The sequence below is a fragment of the Ursus arctos genome, unplaced genomic scaffold (assembly GCF_023065955.2).
Source record: "Ursus arctos isolate Adak ecotype North America unplaced genomic scaffold, UrsArc2.0 scaffold_11, whole genome shotgun sequence".
NCBI lineage: Eukaryota > Metazoa > Chordata > Mammalia > Carnivora > Ursidae > Ursus > Ursus arctos.
Genome location: NW_026622775.1, coordinates 29,877,364 through 29,901,501, shown reverse-complemented (window position 1 = coordinate 29,901,501; position 24,138 = coordinate 29,877,364). Strand labels below are relative to the sequence as shown.

Genomic DNA, 24,138 nt, shown 5'->3' with positions numbered 1-24,138 from the left:
AAGAAACACTGAGTTTTGGAAGAACACTTTCGAAACTCAGCACCTATCTCAATTGTGATAAAGTATCAAGCACTAGGCAATGGACCTGATAAACTTGCAGATAAAAGTAAACAAGTGGCAAGTTCATAAAAGCCCATTAGGAAATTATAGTAGACTAGAAACATAAAATGCATGGAGAAAGGCTTCTTGTTTGTTTAGACAATGCACAAGAAACTAGATATAGAAAGCAGACGTAATTATTAGCTGAAAGCAAGCCAGGGGACCTAAATCATATTCCAAAAGTCTCTTTGCTATGTTGTTTCTAAACGAGAGGATAATTTGTACTTATTGAGACGAAGTTGACTTAGCAACAGCAGAGTCTTTATATATCACAGGAAATTTTTCATCACATATTCAAGATCAAGATCATTATCTGTTAAGAATTATACCACTTGGGTGAAATAATAGACCGTTAAAATAGACACAAGGCCTAATATAAAAATTTAAGAACTACATTACAGTCTTTGTTAGACTGCCAAGCATCAACTTTACAAGCCACCTTGAAACAAAGTCCATATTCTGTTTTTGGCATCTAGAACTCTATAAAGAGCACTGAACATTAATATTGCAAGCTTGACTATCATTGACAATTTAGTAAGAGTTCTATGTTAAACAGTACCAATTTTTTCTTCTGGCTACAATCCCAAGATGGTGTCATTTCCAAGGCAACTGGATAAACTGAGGCTGGAAACCTTGAAGACCTGCCTTCTGCCACATACTGCTCCCTTTTCTCCTGCCCATCTTTATGTCATCATAAAAGGAGTAGGTCTTGCCGGAGGTAGCAGTGTTAACTCAGCTGTATAACCTACCGTATGTAAGATACTCTCCTGCTTTATTGAAATGTGCATTTTCTCCAGAACCTCCTGCACACTACCAGTACTTTTAACCCTGTAGGTTGCATACTAAAAAAGGTGAAGGTGCAATTCAATAAAGAACAATAACCTTTTCCAAAAATGTTTTATTGCTACAAGTAGTGAGATTTCTAATCATCAAAATTGAAACAAAACTTAAGGCTTCAGCTCCCTATGGGGCAATACAGCCATTTCATGTGACTTTTTAATTTAGTTTCATCAGTGGATTCAACAAAGTTTAGATGGTAGCTGGATGGCATCAAGAAACCTTGCCTGTAACTTAAAGTGGAGCATGAGCCAGAACAGGAAGACTACACCTTCCATCTGACAGGTCAGTCTTTCTCTGAACTCATTTCAGCTAGTTTAAAATTTAAGGCTAGTAATTACTACGTATATATGTATCTTGTAAGAAAATTTAACACTTCATTTTTTACCTTTTCCCAAACAGACGCTACATGCGGCAACTGGAATATTCCTAGAAATTGTGCAGGAGACTTCCCTGAATTTATCACCACCTACCTGAAACTAGACCACACTTTTCTGGCCTCTTCTTACAATCACAGCTTTCATTTCACAGCTCTAACAGCAACACACCATGGAGTACAAACATCACTGGAAAACAAGGGACTGATAAAACCCATGGAAAAGCTATTCACTAATATTGGGACTACTTTTAGCCATGCTATTATAGATCACACTTTATTTTTGTGCATAATAAATACAGAAAAATGTTGAAAATGTAGGACTCAACTATCTAATTAAAGCTGAATAAACTAACCTAGTCAGAATTTAATTTTTAAATGAGAAATGACAAGAGTAGTAAATATAAAGAAAAACAAAAATAACTTTACTTTCCTATGTTAATACAGGTCAAGGGACCCTTTCTTCTGAAAAGGGTTGATAACACCAGTTCTCAGCAATAAACATAAGGCACTTGTTTAGAATACAACATCACTGCATTTTTTCCCCACTTGTTTTTCTAACCCTGTTTTCCCCCACAGTATCATTTGGAATTAATAGAGTGAATGAGGCAAATGTGAGATGATCCAGTTGATACTACTCAGAGCAAGACAGTACAGTACAATGTTGTAGGGGTGCTGTCTGGACATAAAATGAACCCTGTCAAGGTCCTCTGACACCAGACAATGTATCCACTATCAAGTAAACCTGAAAGAAAATAAAATATTTATTCAATAGTTCCAGTAAAATTGGGTTGGAGTACAATATACATGTTAGGAATTTAGCTCCTCACGGGTGGCATCTGCATCAAGAGTTCTGAGTATTTATGAATTTTCATTCTAAGACAATCTACATCATTTGAACATTATCAAGACAAATATATGAATTTCATTTCAATATACAGTAGAGTTTAAACATAATTCACACATACACCCCCTATTATATGGCTGGTGCCTCCTCCCAACACCTCAGTAGTGGCAGAGGTAGCACTAGTGTTCTTTCCCAACAATAAGAACTTCAGTTGCCACTCATAGGAGAAGTTGAAAAAAAGTTTGTTTTTTGTTTGTTTGTTTTTTTTGCCATCTGTTAAGATGTTCCTGAGACAGGGCCAGTTAAGAAAACATAACAAAGCACTGGAGTTCAGTTTGTACTTCTCTTTACATCACTAAATCGTTAGACTGGGACGCGGAATGCAGGTCACGTACTATGAAAGGTTGAGTTTAGCACAACTGTTCAATCAGTAGAAGGACAAGGTCTCCTGAAAATTCCCTTTAGAATATACTTCCTATAAACTAAAAGTACCACAAAAAGGTCAATTATATATACAATTGATTCACTTTATACTTAATTTGCTCAAATCTTGCAAATGTAATGAGAATATTGAGCCCGAGGCCAGTTCTCAGTATACAGGTTTAACATTTTAAGGCTCATTTTCTCCATCAAAATTGCAGTTTTCAGTTTTCCTTTCAAATGATAAGTTAGGAATTACATTCATAGTACCTGCCACCATCCTGGCCCTCACTGAAATCTGAATGCAGGAGCAGCACTACCCCTGCATTACGGAGTTCCCTGACATCGGCACTCGGCCCATTCTAAACGCTCCCATCGGCACTAGTTGTACAGCACATTACACTGCCTCTGGCTTGCACCTCTGTTTCCACCTGTGTATTTTCACAGAAGCCCAACACAGATTAGTTGAAATATTCACACAACTGTTTTTCAAAACAATTTATTGCATCATATTTGGTACCTTATGTTTGACAACAAAAAGGAAATTACATCTGTAACTGCAGGAAAAAGAAGCTGGTCTGTTATTGAAAAAAAAATCTTGGGCCCTTTAAAAATTACAAAGTCTTGGGCTTGCCTGAAACAACTGAGCAAGAAATATATTCTTAGAAATGTAGGGCTTCAAGTATTACAAACCTGTGACACTGTGGAAAAATTCCAGAGGTATCTAAACTGCAGCACTTTTTTTTCTGCATATCGTGAACAAGGCCTGCTGAGGTTTTTAACTATTAGTCTCTTGATCAGTCATAGAATGGTAGTCAGGAGTTCTGCTCTTTAACTTCAAGCCATGGTAGATTTTCTTTTTTCACTCTTGGGTGAAAAAATTCATGCGTGCTAATTAGTTGGTGCCACATCACAGTGCATTTGGTTCTTGCATTACAGTTTTAACAAGTTTGGCCAAAACAATGCTGAAAGGTTTGCATTGCTATTTTAGTTCTTCAAGTTTTAGTTAAAATTGAGATTGTTCCAACTGGTTCCTTCAGTTAAAAACTGTGGTACAAGAACACCAAACTGATCATGTACAGTGAATTTTGGAAACACAACAAGCGTATTGAACACCCTCTAGGTTGCTTATAATTCTGCTTGGTATCTATATGTCCCAGCTTCTACAACATCAAGCATCTGTTGTAGGTTTTCTCTGTAAATAGTGATTCACATTGCATACTTCCTATGGTCAGAATCAACCCCGTAACAAAATCAGTCAGATGCTAAAGCCCCAACAACTCTTTGTGCTCAGTGAAAGAATCCAGTGCTAAAACAGCGTTTATGCTGTCTGAGATATAGTAAAATCTCACAAGACAAATTTTAAAGTAATATTTCTGCCACACACCTGCTTTGTTAGCTGTAACAGCCTCCAGATTTTATATAAATTAGTTAAAAAACATGGGTGGGTAGGTAGGAATAGAATAAGGTATCTTTTTTTAATCCCTCAATTTTAGCAGCTTTTAATTTTTTAAGAAACTGAACCTATATCCTGTAATATGTTAGATATTTTATATATACTTTTTCAGCAGGATAAAAAAAGTAAAACACTATTTGAAGGCAAGAACATTTACTCTTCTCATTCTGTGTAAGTTAGAGCAATGCAGCAGGTGCGTGACAAAAATATTATACACTAGATATGGTCCAAAGTCATTCCATTTGCTTGTTTAATGATGTTCAAATTTCATTGGCCAGTTCTTCAGTTTCTGCAGAACTATCTCCATTAACTGTGATCTTCATATCCTCTTCATATCCAGGAGGCATGAAAGCCAAAGCATAAGGGAAAAGCTTATGACAATTTGCTCTATAAACTTCAGCAGCTTCTTTACAGTCTCCTAGGCTACCATCACACAAGGCTTCTAATACCTCCATACATGTCTAAAGAAAGAGAAAAGGTCATGTTATAACTTGTCAAAAAAGAAGTTTTCACTGTGAATTCATTAGACATTTCGTTATCCACAGATTTTCTAAATGAAGGGCAAATGTACACATTTAAGATACACAAAAGCATTTTACTCTCACATACACATTCCGTAAGAATTCATTTCTTTGGAGTTGCAGGGTTTATACAAAAGGATGAATTTATAAACAGGGCCAGGACTAATGTTGGGCAAGCAAAGTGTGTAGGGGGCTGCATTTAAAGACACACCCACTCTTAACAAGTGCTTGACCCCAGACGGCAACCCTGCCTCAGCCCAGGATAGCCCTGTGTATGAATGTCAAAATTTCCATGCTAATATTGGTTACTTACAACTTTTACAGTTTTTTTTTTTTTAAAGAGGCTCAGAGACAGTTGGCAATACCAAACATTGCTTTTCACCACTGTAATCAAATTGTAAGTTTCTCCACTAACTAAGCAGGAGAAGTCTCAAACCAAAGGAGCATATACACAAGAAAAATTTGTTCACGAAACTGGTAACTGTTTCAACCAAACCCCTTAGTATATCTTAGTATATCTTCTTATATTTTAAAATATTTCATGTTGACTTGCATTTCCCATGTTTTATTTCTTCATCTTTTCACTTGGAAAACATTACGTAGTTTGTAGATACATAGTATCCAACAACTTTGCCTGTCTAGAGATGTTCTAATCTAAATAACGTATTAATTAGCAATCAATAATTCAAATGTTTCTTCAAGATATTTCCTTCATATGCTATTAAGGGAATATATCAAATGCTTACTTTATCTGGCCAATTATCACAGGAAGTAGCACTATCTTTTTTTTTTTTTTTAAAGATTTTATTTATTTATTCGGGGAGTGGGAGAGGAAGAAGCAGGCTCATAGTGGAAGAGCCTGATGTGGGGCTCGATCCCATAACACCAGGATCACGCCCTGAGCCGAAGGCAGACGCTTAACCGCTGTGCCACCCAGGCGCCCCCTATCCTTTGTTTTTAGTTGAAACTAGAATCTGTATTTTGCAACACACCCATATATCTTTTATTCCACTTAATCTCATGTTACAATAAGTTATAAAACGAGTGTTTTAATTTGACCCCTGGCACATACATCTTCAAAATGTCAGAATCTTCACTGTGAGGGGGTGCCTGGGTGGTACAGTCAGTTAAGTGACTGACTCTTGGTTTCAGCTCAAGTAGTGATCTTAGGGTGGTGACATCCAGCCCTGCATGGGGCTCAGTATGATTCTGCTTAAGATTCTCTTCTTCCTCCCTACCCCTCCTGCGTGCATGCACGCACGCGGTCTCTCAGTAAATAAATAAATCTTAAAAAAAAAAATCCTCACAGAGACTATTGCTTGCTCAGAAATGCACAGATATGGGGGCACCTAGGTGGCTCAGTTAGAAGGGCATCTGAGTCTTGATTTTGGCTTGGTTCATGATGTCGGAGTGGTGAGACTGAGCTGCCCTGTGCAAGGAGTCCGCTTGGATTCTCCCTCCCCCTCTGCCCCTCTCTCCCACTTATGCGCACGCTCTCTCACTCTCCCTAAAATAAATAAATCTTCAAAAAAAATGCACAGATATGAATGAACTGAAATCTAAAATTAACTACGGACATATATATATAATATATATATATATAACACATATATATGATTTGACTAAAACACATTTCTAGAAAAAATTATTCTAAGTAATAGATGTGGAACTAGTTCTTGGATGCCAAGTAGCCTGCTGTGTATGTGTGCACACAGACAATCCTAAATAAATTCAAGATAAGGTTAGTTTCTGATGTGGATTCATAACGGTTTGGTAAACAGTATGCATAAATAACAAAAAACAATTATTTGGTGAAAATTTTTCTCTTTGTGAAAAGAGAAACAGAAAGTAGTCAGGTACTGTAACAGAGATTATGAAAAAAAAGATTATGAGAAACTCCTTACCTGGAGGTTTCTGTTCGTGAGGGATTCATCAAGTGTTGCTGCCAACTCTATAGCTCGCTTCTGACTAGACGGATCTAAATAATATACCATTTTGGCAGCTAAAAGAGAAGAAAAAAGGAAATCTGCTTTATTCCAAAGTAAAACCAGCATCTTATCCTCTATCCTTTCAAATATAAAATGTAACATACATGGGCACACAGAGTGTGGCACTTTATTAGAAAAATGGGAATAGCCATTTGAAACACTGTTTAAAAAAAAAAAAAAAAAACAGGGCGCCTGGGTGGCACAGCGGTTGGGCGTCTGCCTTCGGCTCAGGGCGTGATCCCGGCGTTATGGGATCGAGCCCCACATCAGGCTCCTCCGCTATGAGCCTGCTTCTTCCTCTCTCACTCCCCCTGCTTGTGTTCCCTCTCTCTCTGGCTGTCTCTATCTCTGTCGAATAAATAAATAAAATCTTTTAAAAAATAAAAAAAATAAAAATAAAATTAAAATTAAAAACAAACAAACCTGAGAGGACAGACCAAAAATAGCCTAACTGAGATTAAAGTAAAAAAAATTATGAAGAAATAAAATATTCTAATAATAGCTGTCTCTGTGTAGGGGGACTATGGATAGTTTGCTTCTTTCTAAAATGAACATAATTTGGGGCTGAGGGGAATACACCACTTAATGAAGTGGGGCTGCAGATGTGGGAGGAGGGAGATACCCAACCTTGATGGTATGAGCCAAAAAGCTGAATTCAGAATTCCACAAAGGCATACAAAGCTGCTGGGCTTCTTAGCCAGGTTTTCTAAAAGCATCCTACTAAAGCACTACCCACATGGTCCCATCAAGTCCAGACTTTGGACTACTAGCACAGACTACTGCCTGTGAAATGGTTTCAGGTGTTTTGCATTGTTCGGTTTAATATTTTACACAAGCGTGGGAAATAGAAGATTATGGTCACATCCAAGTGAATTTTAAGAGCATGTTGAAGGGAGAAAGAAAAAAAACCAGAAAGCTCCACCCTCCTTCATTATATGTAATATACAGATAAAAGCAATATACTTGCTTTGTTGTAAAGACTATGCTGAACCAGGAGAAACTACTGACCTTGATTCACAACAATAACGTTGTCTAAAAAATTTGAAGATTTATAGAAAGCATATTTTTTAATTTTTTTTAAAGACTTTATTTATTTATTTGATAGACAGAGAGACAGTCAGTGAGAGAGGGAACACACGCAGGGGTAGTGGGAGAGGAAGAAGCAGGCTTCCAGCAGAGGAGCCTGATGTGGGGCTCGATCCCAGAACGCCGGGATCATGCCCTGAGCCGAAGGCAGACGCTTAACGACTGAGCCACCCAGGCGCCCCTATAGAAAGCATATTTGAGCTGCCTATTTTCATAAGACTAAAATGTGAAATAATCATAATGCCCCTTCCATGTGAGAAATGTGTAACCTTGTCACTAATCCATTAGCTAAAAACTGAAATTGTTTTAGAAGGCTAAGATAAAAAGATGGAGTGCGTGGGTGGCTCAGTCGTTAAGCATCTGCCTTTGGCTCAGGGCGTGATCCCAGGGTTCTGGGATCGAGCCCCGCATGGGGCTCCCTGCTCCGCTGGGAGCCTGCTTCCTCCTCTCCCACTCCCCCTGCTTGTGTTCCCTCTCTTGCTGGCTGTCTGTCAAATAAATAAATCTTTTTTTTTTTTTTTAAAGATTTTATTTATTCATTTGACAGAGATAGAGACAGCCAGCGAGAGAGGGAACACAAGCAGGGGGAGTGGGAGAGGAAGAAGCAGGCTCCCAGCGGAGGAGCCTGATGTGGGGCTCGATCCCATTAACGCTGGGATCACGCCCTGAGCCGAAGGCAGACGCTTAACCGCTGTGCCACCCAGGCGCCCCTCAAATAAATAAATCTTAAAAAAAAAAAAAAGAAGAAGGAGGAGGCTAAGATAAAAAGAAAGTAATGTGATTACCTGATAATCTGTGTGGCAATGAATCAGAATTCCTTTTCAGAAAAGTTTCATTAAAATTCTTTGGATTCGTTGCTCCAAAAAGACGATTCATTTCTTGTTTTAATACTGTTCTAACTGTATCAGATAAATCTTTACTTTCACACACTGCTGAACAAATGAAAAACAAACTCAATTAATAGATACTCCGATATAGTTTGCAGAAGTTAAAAAATTATCTACCTCAAAAGTCTAATAAATAAAGCAATTATATGTAAAAACTAGATGAACCTACTTATAATTCAACATTTAAAGAGATTATATAAATGTAAAGAATGTGTGTCAGAATAATATGATTTTCTAATGGCATTCAAAGACATTTCATTATGATAAATGATTCATTTTCAGAAAAAAACAAAGCAAAATAGAAAATGAAGGATGTAATTCTGTAGCCTTCTAAGCCCCGAGGGGCTGCCCCCCTCAACTTTAAATCAAGTCTGTCAAATAGGGGCTTTGATGACACCTACCTGATAAATACTGCCACAGCAATTATGCAGTGCTGAATACAACAGAATTTTCCTCACCTCCATCTTCCATACCCAAATAAGGCCATTACAAAATTTATCAATTTTAAAAGAAAACGTGATTCACTTCATGTATGTAAACTGAGTTATCACTGTATAATAAATTCCAAAGGACCACCAAAGTATTTTCCTGTAATGAATACATGCTAGTAATCATATTCCCAGGGCTTGGAATTTAGAAATGGAAAAGCTGACCCCCCAACCTCTCTGACTGAATTTCAGTATGCTTATTCTTCATTATTATTTTGGTATAGAGAGATAGTCTGAAGCTTTGAGCCAGACAGACCTGGGTATGGATCTAGGCTTGGACAAGTCACAACCTCTCTGAACTTATTTCTTGACCTGTAAAATTAAGGAAATACCCAACCTAAAATGATCACAGTAAGGAAAAGTTATATATAAAAGAACTTATAATAGGTAAATATATAATTCAATAAACTGTTATTACTTTTGTCATAGATTGAAAATATATTTTCCTTATGGTTAGGAACTATGGTGGTCACTTTCAAATGTTGTACTGAGGAATATGTACCCTATATACATAGCTCATTATGTGAAGCAAAAGTTGCACAGAACACTAACCCTAACTTTGTGCTATGCATTCTGCTATTTTCTATTCCATTCTATTTTAGTCAAATGGTAGTAATGACTCACTAAACTGCCTTCATTATCTCCCTAATGGATCACTACCCTGGATCACTACCGTAAGCTTTATTAAAAAACACTGAACTCTTGAGTAGTAAACATCTGTATGAAATGTTTTACACATAAATAGTACCTGAATAATTGATATGCGCTTTGTTGGTTAAATAACATCTCTTCTATCATTCTACAGAAATTAGTGGTTCAATTAAATGTGGCTTTTTTTTTTTTTCAATTAAATGAGTTACAAAGAATTTAGCTTAACCTCCATTATGGCTGTACTTTCAACTTGGCTTTTGCAATTTATCAGTATTTGTTTTTCAGGGGAAGCAGGAGTGCAGAGAGAACTGAAAAGAAAGTTGGTAAAATAGATTATAGCCAATTACAATGGACATTATGTCAAAACCACAGGTTTTCTATAAAATATGTTATTTCCATGGGCTTTGTTGGTTTGCATGAAGTGCTTTCCAGACACCATATACAGATGGGAAAGTAACCAACATTAGAGCTGGTTATAGGTGGAAGCTAAGCTTTTCATGTTTTTTTACTACCTTTATTAAATTTGTTTTCCTCAGATTAAAACGATGTCCCCAGAAAAATCAAAACTGATTTTTTAAAAAGTCCACACAATTAAAAACAAATATACATATACTCGGAATATATAAAGAGGAAATATTTATATAACTCCCAACTTCCATTAATAGCTATTTCCAAAAACATTTCCTCACTAAGTCACAAAATGTTTGAGGCTGACTCTGTTTGCTCCCCTACATTATGCAGATTGGAACTGTAATTTCCAGGAAGATACTAATAACAAAAAAAAAAAAAAAAATCTGCTGCAGTATAACTTAGAATGCTATATGGAATTCTATAGAATGGAATTTTACTTGTATCTTTAAGGAAAGGGGCAACCTCAAATGTCACACATCTATTAGATAAGCTTTTATTGCTAAAGACTAGTGGGCTGCGGGATCAATCTAAACATCCTTTGAAAGTGATTAAAACTAACAAAAAAAATACTGAAGTCCCAGGAAAATAAAAAATCCCAGACTACTTATCTTCCTATCGTCTGATAATGTCTTGTGAATCACGGAAAAGTAATACTTGAATGAGGGAAGGGTAATAAAACCTTATCTAAGAGGCTTTTGATTTGAGTCTTTTGACATCTTAAAATTAAAATAATGTTTGGTTCATGCTATTAGCTTATTAGCAGATTAAAGAAATTTAGTAATCATCAATGGTTAAAAGTCACACTGAAAAGGGGGTGGATTCTTAGCAAAAAGAATTTCCCTGGGTTCCTAGGCTAGCTGGCATTTTCGTAATGATTTGGGTGGAAAATGCTCATATTTTGTGTGAGATAAAGACAGTATACTCACTACTAGGTTAAAGCACAACCTACTAAGGGATTACCACTCAAAACAGGAGAATAGGTAAATGAGAGTATTAACGAAGTTTTTAGGAGAGAAATACATAAGTACAGAAGAAAATCTGCAGATAAAAGAAGAAAGGAGTTTGTACAAATGAGAGGAAAAGACAAAAGATTCACTGTAGAACAAGATGACCAGTGATTTTAAAAGCATGTAAGCGAATAACAGAACAATTCAATGTCTAAGCTCCTATCTTTTACTTAGCACCAAGCAGAAGTGTATTTTAAATTGCTCTAAATCCTATAAATTAAAAAGAAAGAAAGAAAGAAAGAAAGAAAGAAAGAAAGAAAGAAAGAAAGAAAGAAGAAAAACCTGAAAATCATCTTCATAATTAAAAGGGGGAGAGGAAGATGACCTATATGGGAAATTACTTTATGTAGCAGATACTAATTACTTTGGGAGTCTAACAACATTCTGAAGATTTGGAGGGTACTGATAACCAGGCTAATATAACTATATTTACTTAGAGAAGTTTCCATAATAAAATAGGTGTCAACGCACCTTTTAACCCCATACTTCCCAGAAAAGAGTTATGTGAAAATTTCTTTGTAAAGAAGGAGTTAGTACAGTATAACTTGACATGACAAATGTGTTCTTGAAAACTTACTTCAAAGTTAATTTTTTTTTTTTAAGTACCAAATATACTAAAGGAACCCTGTGGGGTATATCAAAGATGCCCCTACTCTGTGTTTCTGTAGTCTCACAAGTATTTTTATAGAGTACACACCTGTTCTTAACAAAGGTAATAAGTGGTCTACCCAATTTCTTGAAGGTTTTTTAAAGAGACAGTGCATCTTTATCACTCCAAATTACCACTTTATTGCCTAAATTTAGTCAAAATAAGAATTACTTTGTAACTCTCTTCCTAACAATGCTGTCAGCTAAACATCTGGAGCAAGGGGCATAGCTAACAGGGACACTAAATAATTCTACTTTTACATCAGGACCATCCTGCCTTTGTTCTTCTGAAGTCCATGAGCATTTTAACTCCTGAAACAACTGTTTCAAGAAAACAGTCATATGTTCATCAATCCATGCACATACTATGAACAAATATATTTAGATATGCCACTTTTAATTCCTATTTCAAAGAGAAATCTCTAAATCCATAGGATTTACATGTATTATTTTCCTACCTTTTAGGAAAGAATTGATTATACAAAATGTGTATATTAATTTTGAAAACAGCTTAAATGCACTCCATCCTAACCAAGAATGGTTTTAAAAGCCATTAGCCCTGGCCTTTATTTTCTGACTCATGATTTCAAAAAAATTTTAATACAAAAAGAGAGACTAGAAATTTTTGAATTTTCTCTAAATACAGCAATTCTTTCTTCTATTTTCTATAAGGTGGTTATGTTATTTATTACTATCATAATTTAAGAAATTGAAAAACATCTCTATGATTCAGTGTCTATAACAGGAATCACTTTTTTTGGCAAGCATAAATATAATTTAAGTAAGGTTTTACTTAGAAGTCAAAACAGTGTTCTTAATCAGGACAATTTAGCATTTTTCAAAAGACTGGGATGACTGTTTTAACCTCATTATTTAGATATGTATGGATTCATATGTGGCTGAGTATTCAGCAATGAGATAGATAATTTAACTGTATTTGCAGATTGTTCTATAAAGATTCAATTTCCCTTCTCCAGTCACTTAAAAATCAAACCACAACCACCACTTGACTATAGGAGTTCTTTACTCTAAATTTAAAGCTTTTGTAGTAGAAAGAACAATATAAAGACCCAAGCTCTCATCCCTGCTTCATTACTATTTGTGTGACCTTAAATAAGTCCTATTTAAGCTTTTAAGGTCCTAGATTTCTCAACTATAAAATGAAAAATAATTAGCATAAAATTCCACCTTTTACACTCTAAAATTCTATAATTCTACCTCACATTAAAATATATGGATCTTACAATGAAAATATTTGAAAAGTAGTGATTGCCTTAAAGTTCTTTGAAATCTATAGTTAGCAAAAATTTTATGACTGCAAGAATTCTGAAGACAGACAAGGAGATAGCTAGACAATTTCAGAGATTTTTCAATTTTAGAACAATTAAAAAGTTTTACACGAGTATGATTCAAAATTCCAACTTACGTGAAACGTTTTAGAAACAGAAGTGATTCTCAAATATTCAGACTGAATAGTTCTATATATCAGAATCAAGTAACATTTCTACCTTAAAATAAAGACCTTTATCACAAAGAAAAAACCTTGCTTTTCCCCTTAGCTAATTTAAAATGCAAGCTTTAAAATGAATGAGTTTATGACAAACTTATATAGATCACTTATACAGTCACTATCAACTACTGTAATCAAATACTTAAGTAATGTAAAACAAAACATACCAGTACTAAAGAGTCGAATCATACACTCATGAAGCCAGGGATGACTAGAATCAATAGCAAATGCCCTCTTTACTGATTGTAGCATCAAAAGAAACTTTTCTATAAAAAGAAAAAGTAAGATATATTTTGATCATTTGATAAAATAAGCTGCCCTCCTCTGGAGGACTAATTTAGAGAATTACAAATAGAGAAACGAATTTAGAGTCAATCAAACTGAACTGCAACAGGAGTGAAGCAAAGGATTTCCTCAGATTTAGCAATATTAGCTCATATTTTCCACACAACATTCTTTAAGAAAAAATGTTTTTAAGAAAAAAATGTTTTGTGAAGTACAAAAAATTTAGACAGCATTCAACAATACTTGAACTAATGCCATATAAACAAAATTTGAAGCCATTTCATTTCTTAACCTCCTTTAATCAAAACAAAGGGATTTTTCGCACTACTTATAAAACTTCATCGTTTATACTTCAAACTAGCTCCCTTCTTGGGTTCTGTGACATTCATGTGAAATGGTTTCCCTCCTACTTGTGTCCTCTCCTAATCAATCTGTGGTTCCTCTTCCTCCTCGAAAGATAAAATATTCACCAAGGTTATGTTTTCAGTGATTTCTAATATCTTTCTATACTATCCCCACACTCACACCCCCGTGTTTCCCAAGCTTCAGTAGTGTTTCCACCTGTTGAATGGAAATTTCACCTGATTACTCACTGTACTTCCAAGTCCCATCTAAAATCACCTCTTTAAGACTTCCCTAATTTGGTACCATTCTCCAAATAACAAAATTCAAAACTCCAGGCTCCTCTAACATTTCTTTTCCCCTTACTCCAACACTCACAAAGCTAAAAATACTGCCATACCCTTTGTTACTACCCATTTCACATGACTACAGTGAATTTCAAATGTTGAAGAGCCCTTCAGAGGTTAGAACACAACCAAGAAGCCAATTGTAAGGAATTTAGATTGCCCTCCCCACTTTAAGCAGAACAGGTTTTATATACTTCAGGATTCCATTTAAGAATATTTGTTGTATTGGGGCGCCTGGGTGGCTCAGTCAGTTAAGTGTCTGACTCTTGATTTCAGCTTAGGTCATGATCTCAGGGTCGTGAGATCAAGCCATGCATTGCTTAAGATTCTCTCCCTCTCCCCCCCCCAAACCCCCACTACTTCCACACTCTAAAAAAAAAAGAAAGAAAGAAAGAAAGAAAAAAAGAAAAGGGAAGTTGTATTAACTTTTCTTTAAAAGTTTCTAAATTATTGGACTATTTAATAAACTTCTTTTACAAATTATAACACAATCATTTTGAAAAACAAATACAATGGAAACCATTGTAATCACTCAAATCCATTAACAGACCATCTGTTATTTTTTTATGTATTTCTTCCTGGCCCTTTTTCTGTCTTACATACCCATGTAAATATCTTAGTAAAAATTAAAATCAAACTATAGTTTTGTGTCATATTTCCAAGCAATGCTATACAGCAACCTTTATCCAACATTATTAATTACTTTGGACAAACATGATTTTTTAATGGATACTCTATAGAGATACTATTTTATTCAATCTCTTTTAGAACAGTTACACTGCTTGGAGCCAACAACCTTTGTTCAGATCTTACTGATTTCTCTTTCCTTCATATGCATCACCCTAATGATACTTTTTTTTTTTTTCCAATGAACCACCTGGATTACAGCAATTCAATACCACAAAGTCTTAGTATCTATATGTAGTCTAGGCATTCTAAACAAGACAACCAAGACCTTCCATTAACCTTTTACCTGACTCAGGCAAGACAGACAACCTCAACATTATTTAAGCATACTTGTGTTTTCTTAATGCATCCTCTTCCTTTCTATGCATCTTTTCTTTTAGAAATATGATCCATCTTTCAAGATAAACCTTAACCACCACACCTTCTAACAACAGCTAATAATAACCAACATTTATTCAATGCTCCCTTTGTATCAGGCACTAATCTAAGCTCTGTATCATTAATTTTATTCACACCCATACATGGTAACTACTATATTTGACCTTAATCTTAGTTACGTATGTGTATCTACTGTTGATTTTAATGTCTTAGGAGAGCTAACAGTATCATTATACCTCCCCATAGTATCTTGTACACGTAGCAGGCATTTCTATGAGAAGCTGCATTGGGAGAAAAATCCTACGGTGGTGAGACTATTGGATTTGGGTGACTATATCTAAGAAATACAGTGATCAATTTTATCAGGGCCACTATACCCTAAGTGCCTACCTTTCCTAAAGTAAATCTCAAAGGCAAAAAGATGCGTTTCTATCTTGTTCTTCACCAAGTTCTTCAACGGTGTTAAAAATTTAATAGCTTCTTCCAATGGAGTTTCAACCTAACAAAAATAAAAGATATTATACAAATGGAAGCAAGGTGGGGGAGGGGGAAGGATGTGATCTTATTCTATTAAAAACACTTCCCTTTCTGGGTTTTTTTTCTTTTTGGTAAAAATCACTTACCCATTACCCAGAAATACCGTCATATTTTAACCTCCCATAATCTAAAGGAAGGGGATTTTGAACTCTAGAAATCTTCACTGGTTTTTAACCATAGATATTACATTATCTCTGTAGAGAAACTATCTGACAAGTAAAGAGAAAGATAAAACAGAACCAGGAAAAGACAGTGAGATGAACAGGTAAGACAGACAAGGGGTGGGGCAGGGGGAGGACAGAGGAGGATGTTAAACAGGATGAAGAGGGGTTAAGGAAGAGAGAGAATACTACAAAATGAGTCAACATTCTTTCTAAATTCAAAGTGAAGTACAATCAAGCTATTAAAAAAAAGCAGTACAATATCCATTCTATCTTGCTTTGTTCTAATACAAATTCTATAGAATCCATATTTATTCCAATGCCATACTAATGGTGAGATGGCATTTAAAAAAATTTATTTTAATTCCTGGGCAGGCACGTTTACTACACAACTGTGTTATTGTTACATTCCTACACTGAGTATCTGGACAAAATTCTTCCCTGTAGACTGGGACGGGGTGGGGAGCAATATCAGATTTATCAGAAAGGCACTGAACATCCATGCCTGTATTTGCCTTGTCTCATCACAGAGGCAGTTAACAACTTATCCTTGATGGAATTTAGATTTGCCATAGCTGTCCAACATGGCTCTGCTAATATGGTAATTGTGGTTTTACCAACACAGATTATGGCTAAGGAAATTATTTCACGGCATTAAAAAAAAAAAAAACAAAAGAAAAACCTTAAGCAAAGCTACCTTATACTAGCATGTAAAAGAGCTGGCATTACTCTGAAGGACACATGCTCTAAACAAGAAATCAATATATGGTGCTGTCACTCTACTAGCTGTAGATACCAAGAGACAAAGGGGAGAGAGGGGCCCTCCTAAGTATGCATTTCTCACACATTTGTAAATATTTTGCTTCTTATTCCCACGATTCTATGTCCTATCGAGTTGGGATTTGTGTTATACAGGGGAGAAATGTCTACCAGGGAAAGGTAAAGAACTGCAAACTGAAACTGTAATGGAACTGTATCAAGTTTTTCAAGACTTTCAGAGTACAGACTGAAATGAGGATCACTGTATTGACCAGGGTAATTTACTACCAGGGAGATATGGCTGCTGTTACAAAATGGAAACAAGGAATATAGGGAAGCTAAGTCAATACAAACATTATACTTAACTGAAATCAAGTATTTAAACTTGGAAAAAGAAAAGAGAAATTCTGCCTACAATTCTAATAAATGAGAACATTTGCCACCACAAAAAATCTGGATCTGTTATCCCCACGTTTGTGTGCCTCGCGTAGGTAAGATTTTTGTCACACTAAATCTAAGTGTTTAAACATATATACATAACCACAATAAAGCTAACTACATTCTATTCATATACATAATGAAGTATGGAGTTATATATACAAAAGCATATCAACAGGGATGAGTTCTAAAATCAGTGCTTAAGATAAAAAAAAAAAAAAAAAGGAAAAAAGTATCATCAAAACTACCCTTGAAAAATCCCTAAAGTTGTAGAGATAGACGTATAGAAATGAATATATATTACTAGTTTGCATTCTGTGCATGAAAACCATATTAAGTACCAAAATGAGAATCATAGTAGCAAAATGTTCACACTGGGAGAGGCACACAGGAACTGACATGGACTAAACAAATGGTAATCATACTTCCTCAGTCTCATACTCAGTTGGGGTCCTGTGTTCACTGAATGGAGTACTGGATGAAATTGCCAGAATTATGCATATTCATTTCTGTCTCTCAAAAAAAAAATTACATCTAGTCATGAAGATTTTAATTTACTTAAGTTTAAAGAGATGCAGAATGGGACTGCATTGTGTTGATGGGCAATATAAGAGATTTACAAGGGTGGTTTTGATCATATGTAATTTTTAAATTTATAAACTGATGTGAAGTCTAATCCGTATGACAATATGTTGTATAAGAATACATTTCCCTTTACTCCCAGCATAGCAACAGAGAGTTTAAAACTATTAAACCCTATACAGACAGAATACTAAGAACACAATGTAAGGAGGAACATATGGGTATACAGAAGGAAAAAAATAATCCAGCTGAGATGAATACTACCTGAACGCAAGGAGGAACATAGGATGGGTGGTACATGAAGGAACTCATAAATACCAATTACTGCCTCATGATAAGTTGGAGAAACAAAGACTTCAGGTTTATACTCAGTTAACTGAATATTAAACTCACTAAACCTCTTCCTATTTTCCTTTTTCAACTGGAATTATTGCTAACATAATAATGCTTTTATTTTATATTACATATATAAAATCCTGAATCAGTGACACTAAATATACCATTTATAACATTAAGAATGATAAAATACAGGATCACAAAAAATCAGAATCTAGAGACTGTAAATCCAGATTTGGCAGGCAACTTTTAAAACTGCCTACAATGTCATACCTTATTATGATGGCTTGGAGTAATCTAATGCTGCCACCACACTGGGGATATAAGTAAGGGTTGATACTATTAGAAGGGGGCATCCTGGAGGCAGTTACCCTAGGAAGAGAAGTGTGTTATGTGCCTAACAGGTAAGAACAGTATATATTAAATAGCAGCCTATGAAAGTGGGTACCTTCCACTGGGCTCTTTCCAAATAAAGCACTTTCTGTAGGCATTATTTTCTTCTGAGACTCTACAAACCTCTAGCTATAAATAATTAGACTATAACTTGGCATCTGGCCCAAACGAAGCCATGATAAGCTGGACACAAGAAAAACCCAATAGTCATAAGGAGGCCTGGTATAAGAATTCTGCTCTGTGGGGGTAAATTCTCTCTTTAAGAAGTATAATGGAAGGTACAAAGTGTTACAAAGAAAAAAGTCATTAAGAAAAGTCATGGGCTATAGAGAAAGCATGTAGAAAGAATGGTAGTGGCAGACAGTCACTGACAGTGATTAAAAGTGGTAGTAATAAAGCTGAAGCATAAAGATGGAAGGCCCTTAAAGCTGATACTATCCTTGAAAAACACTCCAATTTTCCATGAGGCCTAAAAGGCAATTTTCTGTGCTTCTTCACTACTCTGCGTATTCTTCCAATAAACTCCCAACAATAAAAAGGTAGTATCTTTCTTCCTAGAAGTTATACAATTATCTGTGAAAAGATGTCAATATATCCTTTGAAATCCAAGCTAGATTTCTCTGGTTCTTAGATAGCAATACTGCTATGAGATATTATTGTCCATCTGCTCTGATATAATCCTAAAACTATTTTCCAACTCTACTTATTAGGTATTATAATTTTTCTTAGTTATAAGGCAGTTGATTTTGATTTTTTAGCTACTAGTGAGGCTACTACTGAACTCTAGGGCAATGTGCTTACTATATTTACTGCTTTAACATAATAAACTATAAAATTATTTTCACATGCAGTAGCTGAACACCAAGGGTCAGAAGAAAAGTGCACAAGTACGTTACTAATCAAAATGGTTCATTTGACAATGAATACCTTGGTTTTAGCTTAATGATTAAAAATAGCAGATATGATTTTTGGCTTGGGGGAAAATATTTAGGGACTTTTAAAGAGATTAGGTTAAAATAGCAAAGTACAATAAAGAAATACTGTAAACTGACACATGGGTGAGAGATATACACATACATTTCCTTTATTAAGCTCAATTTGGTCTAAATATAAAAAGTTCCATGTTACCACTTATAACAGATGCTTCATTCTTTGTACATATAGTTCCTTTAATCCTGCCTAGTAGGGATTTTTTCCAAGTCCCATTTTATTCATAAGAAAACCATCAGAGAGGTTAGACGAAGTGTCCAAGACACACAGTGAAGTATAAGCGCTGATATATGTGGACCCAGATCAGAATGACTCAAAAGCCAAAACTTTCCTCTATACCATACTAGATTACTCTGGATCAGGATCATTATTCCAAGTTTTAAATGTGAAATATGAGCAGGAGAAAGAAAGAAAAAGAGAGAGAGGAAGAAAGAAAGAAAGAAAGAAAGAAAGAAAGAGCAAAAGAAGGAAGGATAACAGGCTAAGATTTAAAATGATTTTTCATTCTAAAATATATAATCAAATTGGTCGAATAAGACAGTATAAAATGACAATAACTGGCCACAAAATTTCACTCAATTGTGCTCAACACTATTATTAAGTACCTTGGCCAGTTTCTCAGGGATAAGTTCTTCTTTTGGACCTCCAATTTCCTCATCATCATCATCCTTTTTCTTTTTCTGATTCCTCTGCTGCTTTTCTTTTTCTGCATTTTTTTTCTCCTCTTCTATCTGGGCTTTCTTTTGAGCTCTTCTTTGTTTATTACGTAGCTTCTTTAGTTCTTTGTCAGACATGTTTGCTGTAGACAATATGGATTAATTAATTTAAAGCATATTAATCAGGTTAGTAATGATCACTAATTTAACATTCCCATTAAAACTCCCATAAAAAATATTACATGTTATACATGTCCATGTGTCTATGTGTACCTAGCCATTTAATGGTTCCACATTCGATAGAGAACACTGTGATCTCTTAAAAAAAAAAGTTCTGAAACCAGGTGGAGACCTGGTGCCACAACCACAGCAAAACATAAAAGCATAAGAGTTCCTCCAGCAATATTATACTTGCAGTTCTAGAAATAACAAGCTGTTTGATATTTCTATGGCCTTAGACTATGTTTTTTCTTAGTTATGCCTCTCTAACCTTGTCAGTTATTCATTCTCTACTCAGTGCTGCCACTATGACATATATTTTGCTTGTCGCAATACTTTGTTTATATATGTGGTTTTCTTTTAAGACCGTGAACTCCTTGGTGGAAGAGACCCTGTCTTATTTGTAATTTATGTATTCTCAGGGCCTAGCAGAATATACAAAAAATACTCAAATATTTGTTGATGGAATAATAAAAAACTATATGGTAAATTAAAAGCTCGACACTGAAAATTAACAACAGCTCTTCTGGTACAAACTATGGAATGTCTCAAAAGAAAGACCAGAAATCACAAATATGAGATAATAAAGTAAAAAATCTATATCGTTTCCTCTTCAAGCAATAAATCTGAAAGTTACATGTGCAACTGTAACTTTGGGTATACTTATTGATAGTGAGAAATGAAAAAGGTCATTTTAAAATATACCATCACAGTGGTGATTTTCAAATATGCCCATAAAGTCTTTCCTTCAAAAGGTAGAGCCTATTTCCCCTTCCCTTAATTGCGGGCTATACTTGACTCACTTCCAACGAATGGAATATGCTAGAATTCAAAGTGTATGACATCCAAGATCAGAACATAAAGCATGGTGGATTCCTCCCTACTTTCTCTTGCACCACTCACGAGAAACCAAATGCCATGTTGTGAACATACACAAACAACCTTATGGAAAGACCTACGTGGCCAAGAAAAGGCCTCCAGCCATGAGAGTAAGCCATCTTGGAAGCAGACTGTCCAACTCAAATCAACCTTTCAGAAGCCTTTGGCTGCCATCTTGACCTCAATCTCCTGAGAGACCCCACATCTTTCAAAATCATACAGCTAAGCTAAGTGACTTCTGAATTCCTGGCCCATAGGAATTCTGAGATAATAAATATTATTTAAAGCTATGTGTAAGCAATCTGTTATGCAGCAATAGATAAGGCAGATTATGGTACCTGGAAGTGGGGTGCCACTGCAATAAAAATCTAAAATGTAGGACTGACTTTGGTTCCAAAGCATGGCAAAAGGTGGGAAGACTTGGAAAAAAGCATTAATGGAAGCTTGAAGGACCCTATACTATTTAATAGAGTCTGGATTTTGAAGAGGCTTTAAGTGAAACATGTTATAGTCATGTAGAGGCATATCAAATGAAATGAGTGATCTATGGAAATCTGGAGGGATTTCCAAGCTAAAAAAAAAAGGGGGTAGTTAAGGTAGCAACTGATTCCTCTTGTAGCTTATAATAAAAATGCAAGAGAAAAAAACAAATGGAACAAGGACTTGACAGTTTTGAAAATTCTCAACCTCTTGGCTGCTGAGCAAAGGTCAAATTCAGAGAATTTCCAAGAAAATACATCAACAGGGAAACCGGAGTTTTAAAATCCTTTAAACTCAGAAGTCAGAAAGATGGTGCCTCAGTTACTGGTCACCCAAAAGGTTCTTTTCTGTTAAAAATTTTCAGGGTATGATTCACTGATCCTTTCAAATAACAGAGCTTCTAAGAAACTCAAGGATGCTGTCCTCTCAGCAAAAGCTCAAGGCAGACAAAGATATTTGTACATGTGGCTTCCAATTGGATTCACAAAAGATCCACAAAGGTTTTAAGAGAATTCTATGGGCTGGGGCGCCTGGGTGGCTCAGTAGTTAAGCATCCGCCTTCGGCTCAGGGCGTGATCCCATGGTCCTAGGATCGAGCCCCGCATTGGGCTCCCTGCTCTGCTGGGAAGCCTGCTTCTTCCTCTCCCACTCCCCTGCTTGTGTTCCCTCTCTCGCTGGCTGTCTTTCTCTCTGATAAATAAATTTTAAAAATCTTAAAAAAAAAAACAAAAAACAAAAAAAACAAGAATTCTATGGGCAGAAACAGCAAATTTGGACTGAAAGGAACAGAGATCGTATAAAAGACCCCCCAAATTTTGGAAGCAGACTGAAAAACTACTCTGGTGTAAACAAACGCTAACTTTTTTTAATTAATTAATTTTTTTAGTAATTACTACAGCCAACATGGGGCTTGAACCCACACCTCAAGATCAAGAGTTGCAAGCTCGGGGTGCCTGGGTGGCACAGCGGTTAAGCGTCTGCCTTCGGCTCAGGGCGTGATCCCGACGTTATGGGATCAAGCCCCACGTCAGGCTCTTCCGCTATGAGCCTGCTTCTTCCTCTCCCACTCCCCCTGCTTGTGTTCCCTCTCTCGCTGGCTGTCTCTATCTCTGTCGAATAAATAAATAAAATCTTAAAGAAAAAAAAAAAAGAGTTGCAAGCTCTTCCAACTGAGCTGGCTGGCACCCCACGAACGCTAACTTTTAAGAACAAGGAAAGAAGATGCAGAAGGTGGAACCAAGAAAGCGAGCACAGAACCAGGAACCATTAGAGAATTAGTCCTAAATCGTGAGTCCTAATCGAAGAACTGCTATCCTGTACCCAACTGGACTTGAGAACAACATAACCAGTTAAGTCCTGTGCACCTCCCATTTCCCCTTAACCACCCCCTTTTGACCAAGAATATCGACAACGGGTACTCTTTTCCTCTGCTATCAATTTATAGTGGACATGCACTGGGCACAGGATTTTTTTTTTTTTAAGATTTTATTTGTTTATTTGAGACAATGAGAGAGAGAGAGAGAGAATGAGTAGGGAGAGTGGAAGAGTGATAGGGAGAAGCAGACTCCCCACTGGGCAGGGAGTGATGCAGGGCTCAATCCCAGGATGCTGGGATCATGACCTGAGCCTAAGGCAGATGCTTAACAGACTGAGCCACCCAGGTACCCCTCGCACAGGATTTCATATCAAGAACTATATATACTTGAAGAGCTACACTAAAGAACCATATTAAAGAAATCTCATCAGCACCAGCACATCATATACATATATAACGAACATTCTGGACTCTGAGCTAATACTGTAATGGAATGAGACTTTTGAAGGCCTTGGAAGGGGCAAGTGTATTTTGCATGTAAGAATAATGTAAACAGAGTGCCTGGGTGGCTCAGTCGGTTAAATATCTGCCTTTGCTCAGGTCGTGATCCCAGGGTCCTGGGATCAAGTCCTGCATCAGGCTCCCTGCTCAGCAGGGAACCTCGTTCTCTCTCTTCTCCCTGCTCCTGCTCTCTAGCTATCTCTATCTCTCTCCAATAAATAAATAAAATCTTTTTAAAAAAGAAGAAAAAAAGAATACTGTAAAAATTTGTGTCCAGAATGCAGAACATGGCAGTTAAAAATATGTCTACAAATTGATTCTTCTCCCACTCAAATATAGGTTATACTTGGTGACTCACTTCTACCAAACAGAACATGTAGGAAGTGATGGGGTGTTATGTCAAGAGAACAGAACATTAAAAGTGTTGTGGCTTCTTCCTTGCTCTCATGGCTAGCTACTATGCCTTGAGGAACTGAAGAAATCCTCTAGAGAGACTAACATATTAAGGCCACCTGCCAAAAATCCATGGAGTGAGCCATCTGGGAAATGGATCTTCTAGTTCTAGTCTAGCTTTCAGATGACTGCAGCCCCAGTCAACATTTTTTTAGTAAGATTTTATTT

The 24,138-nt window shown here is 36.0% G+C and overlaps 1 protein-coding gene across 2 annotated transcripts in view; it reads right to left on the bottom strand.

Annotated features, from left to right (window-relative positions):
- Positions 1-2,052: 2,052 nt before the first annotated feature.
- The window catches only part of NAA15 (N-alpha-acetyltransferase 15, NatA auxiliary subunit), a 79,286-nt gene continuing 57,200 nt past the window's right edge, over positions 2,053-24,138 (bottom strand). Inside the window, exons 15-20 of one of the 2 annotated variants that reach the window (XM_026499371.4) lie at positions 20,073-20,266; positions 15,662-15,770; positions 13,400-13,498; positions 8,416-8,562; positions 6,461-6,558; positions 2,053-4,496 (exon numbers count right to left, since the gene is read on the bottom strand). In XM_026499371.4, the coding sequence (XP_026355156.2) occupies positions 4,296-4,496; positions 6,461-6,558; positions 8,416-8,562; positions 13,400-13,498; positions 15,662-15,770; positions 20,073-20,266 (848 nt within the window). In that variant the 3' untranslated portion in view covers positions 2,053-4,295. The remainder of the gene's footprint in view (positions 4,497-6,460; positions 6,559-8,415; positions 8,563-13,399; positions 13,499-15,661; positions 15,771-20,072; positions 20,267-24,138) is intronic. The other variant, XM_026499372.4, reaches the window with a different exon arrangement.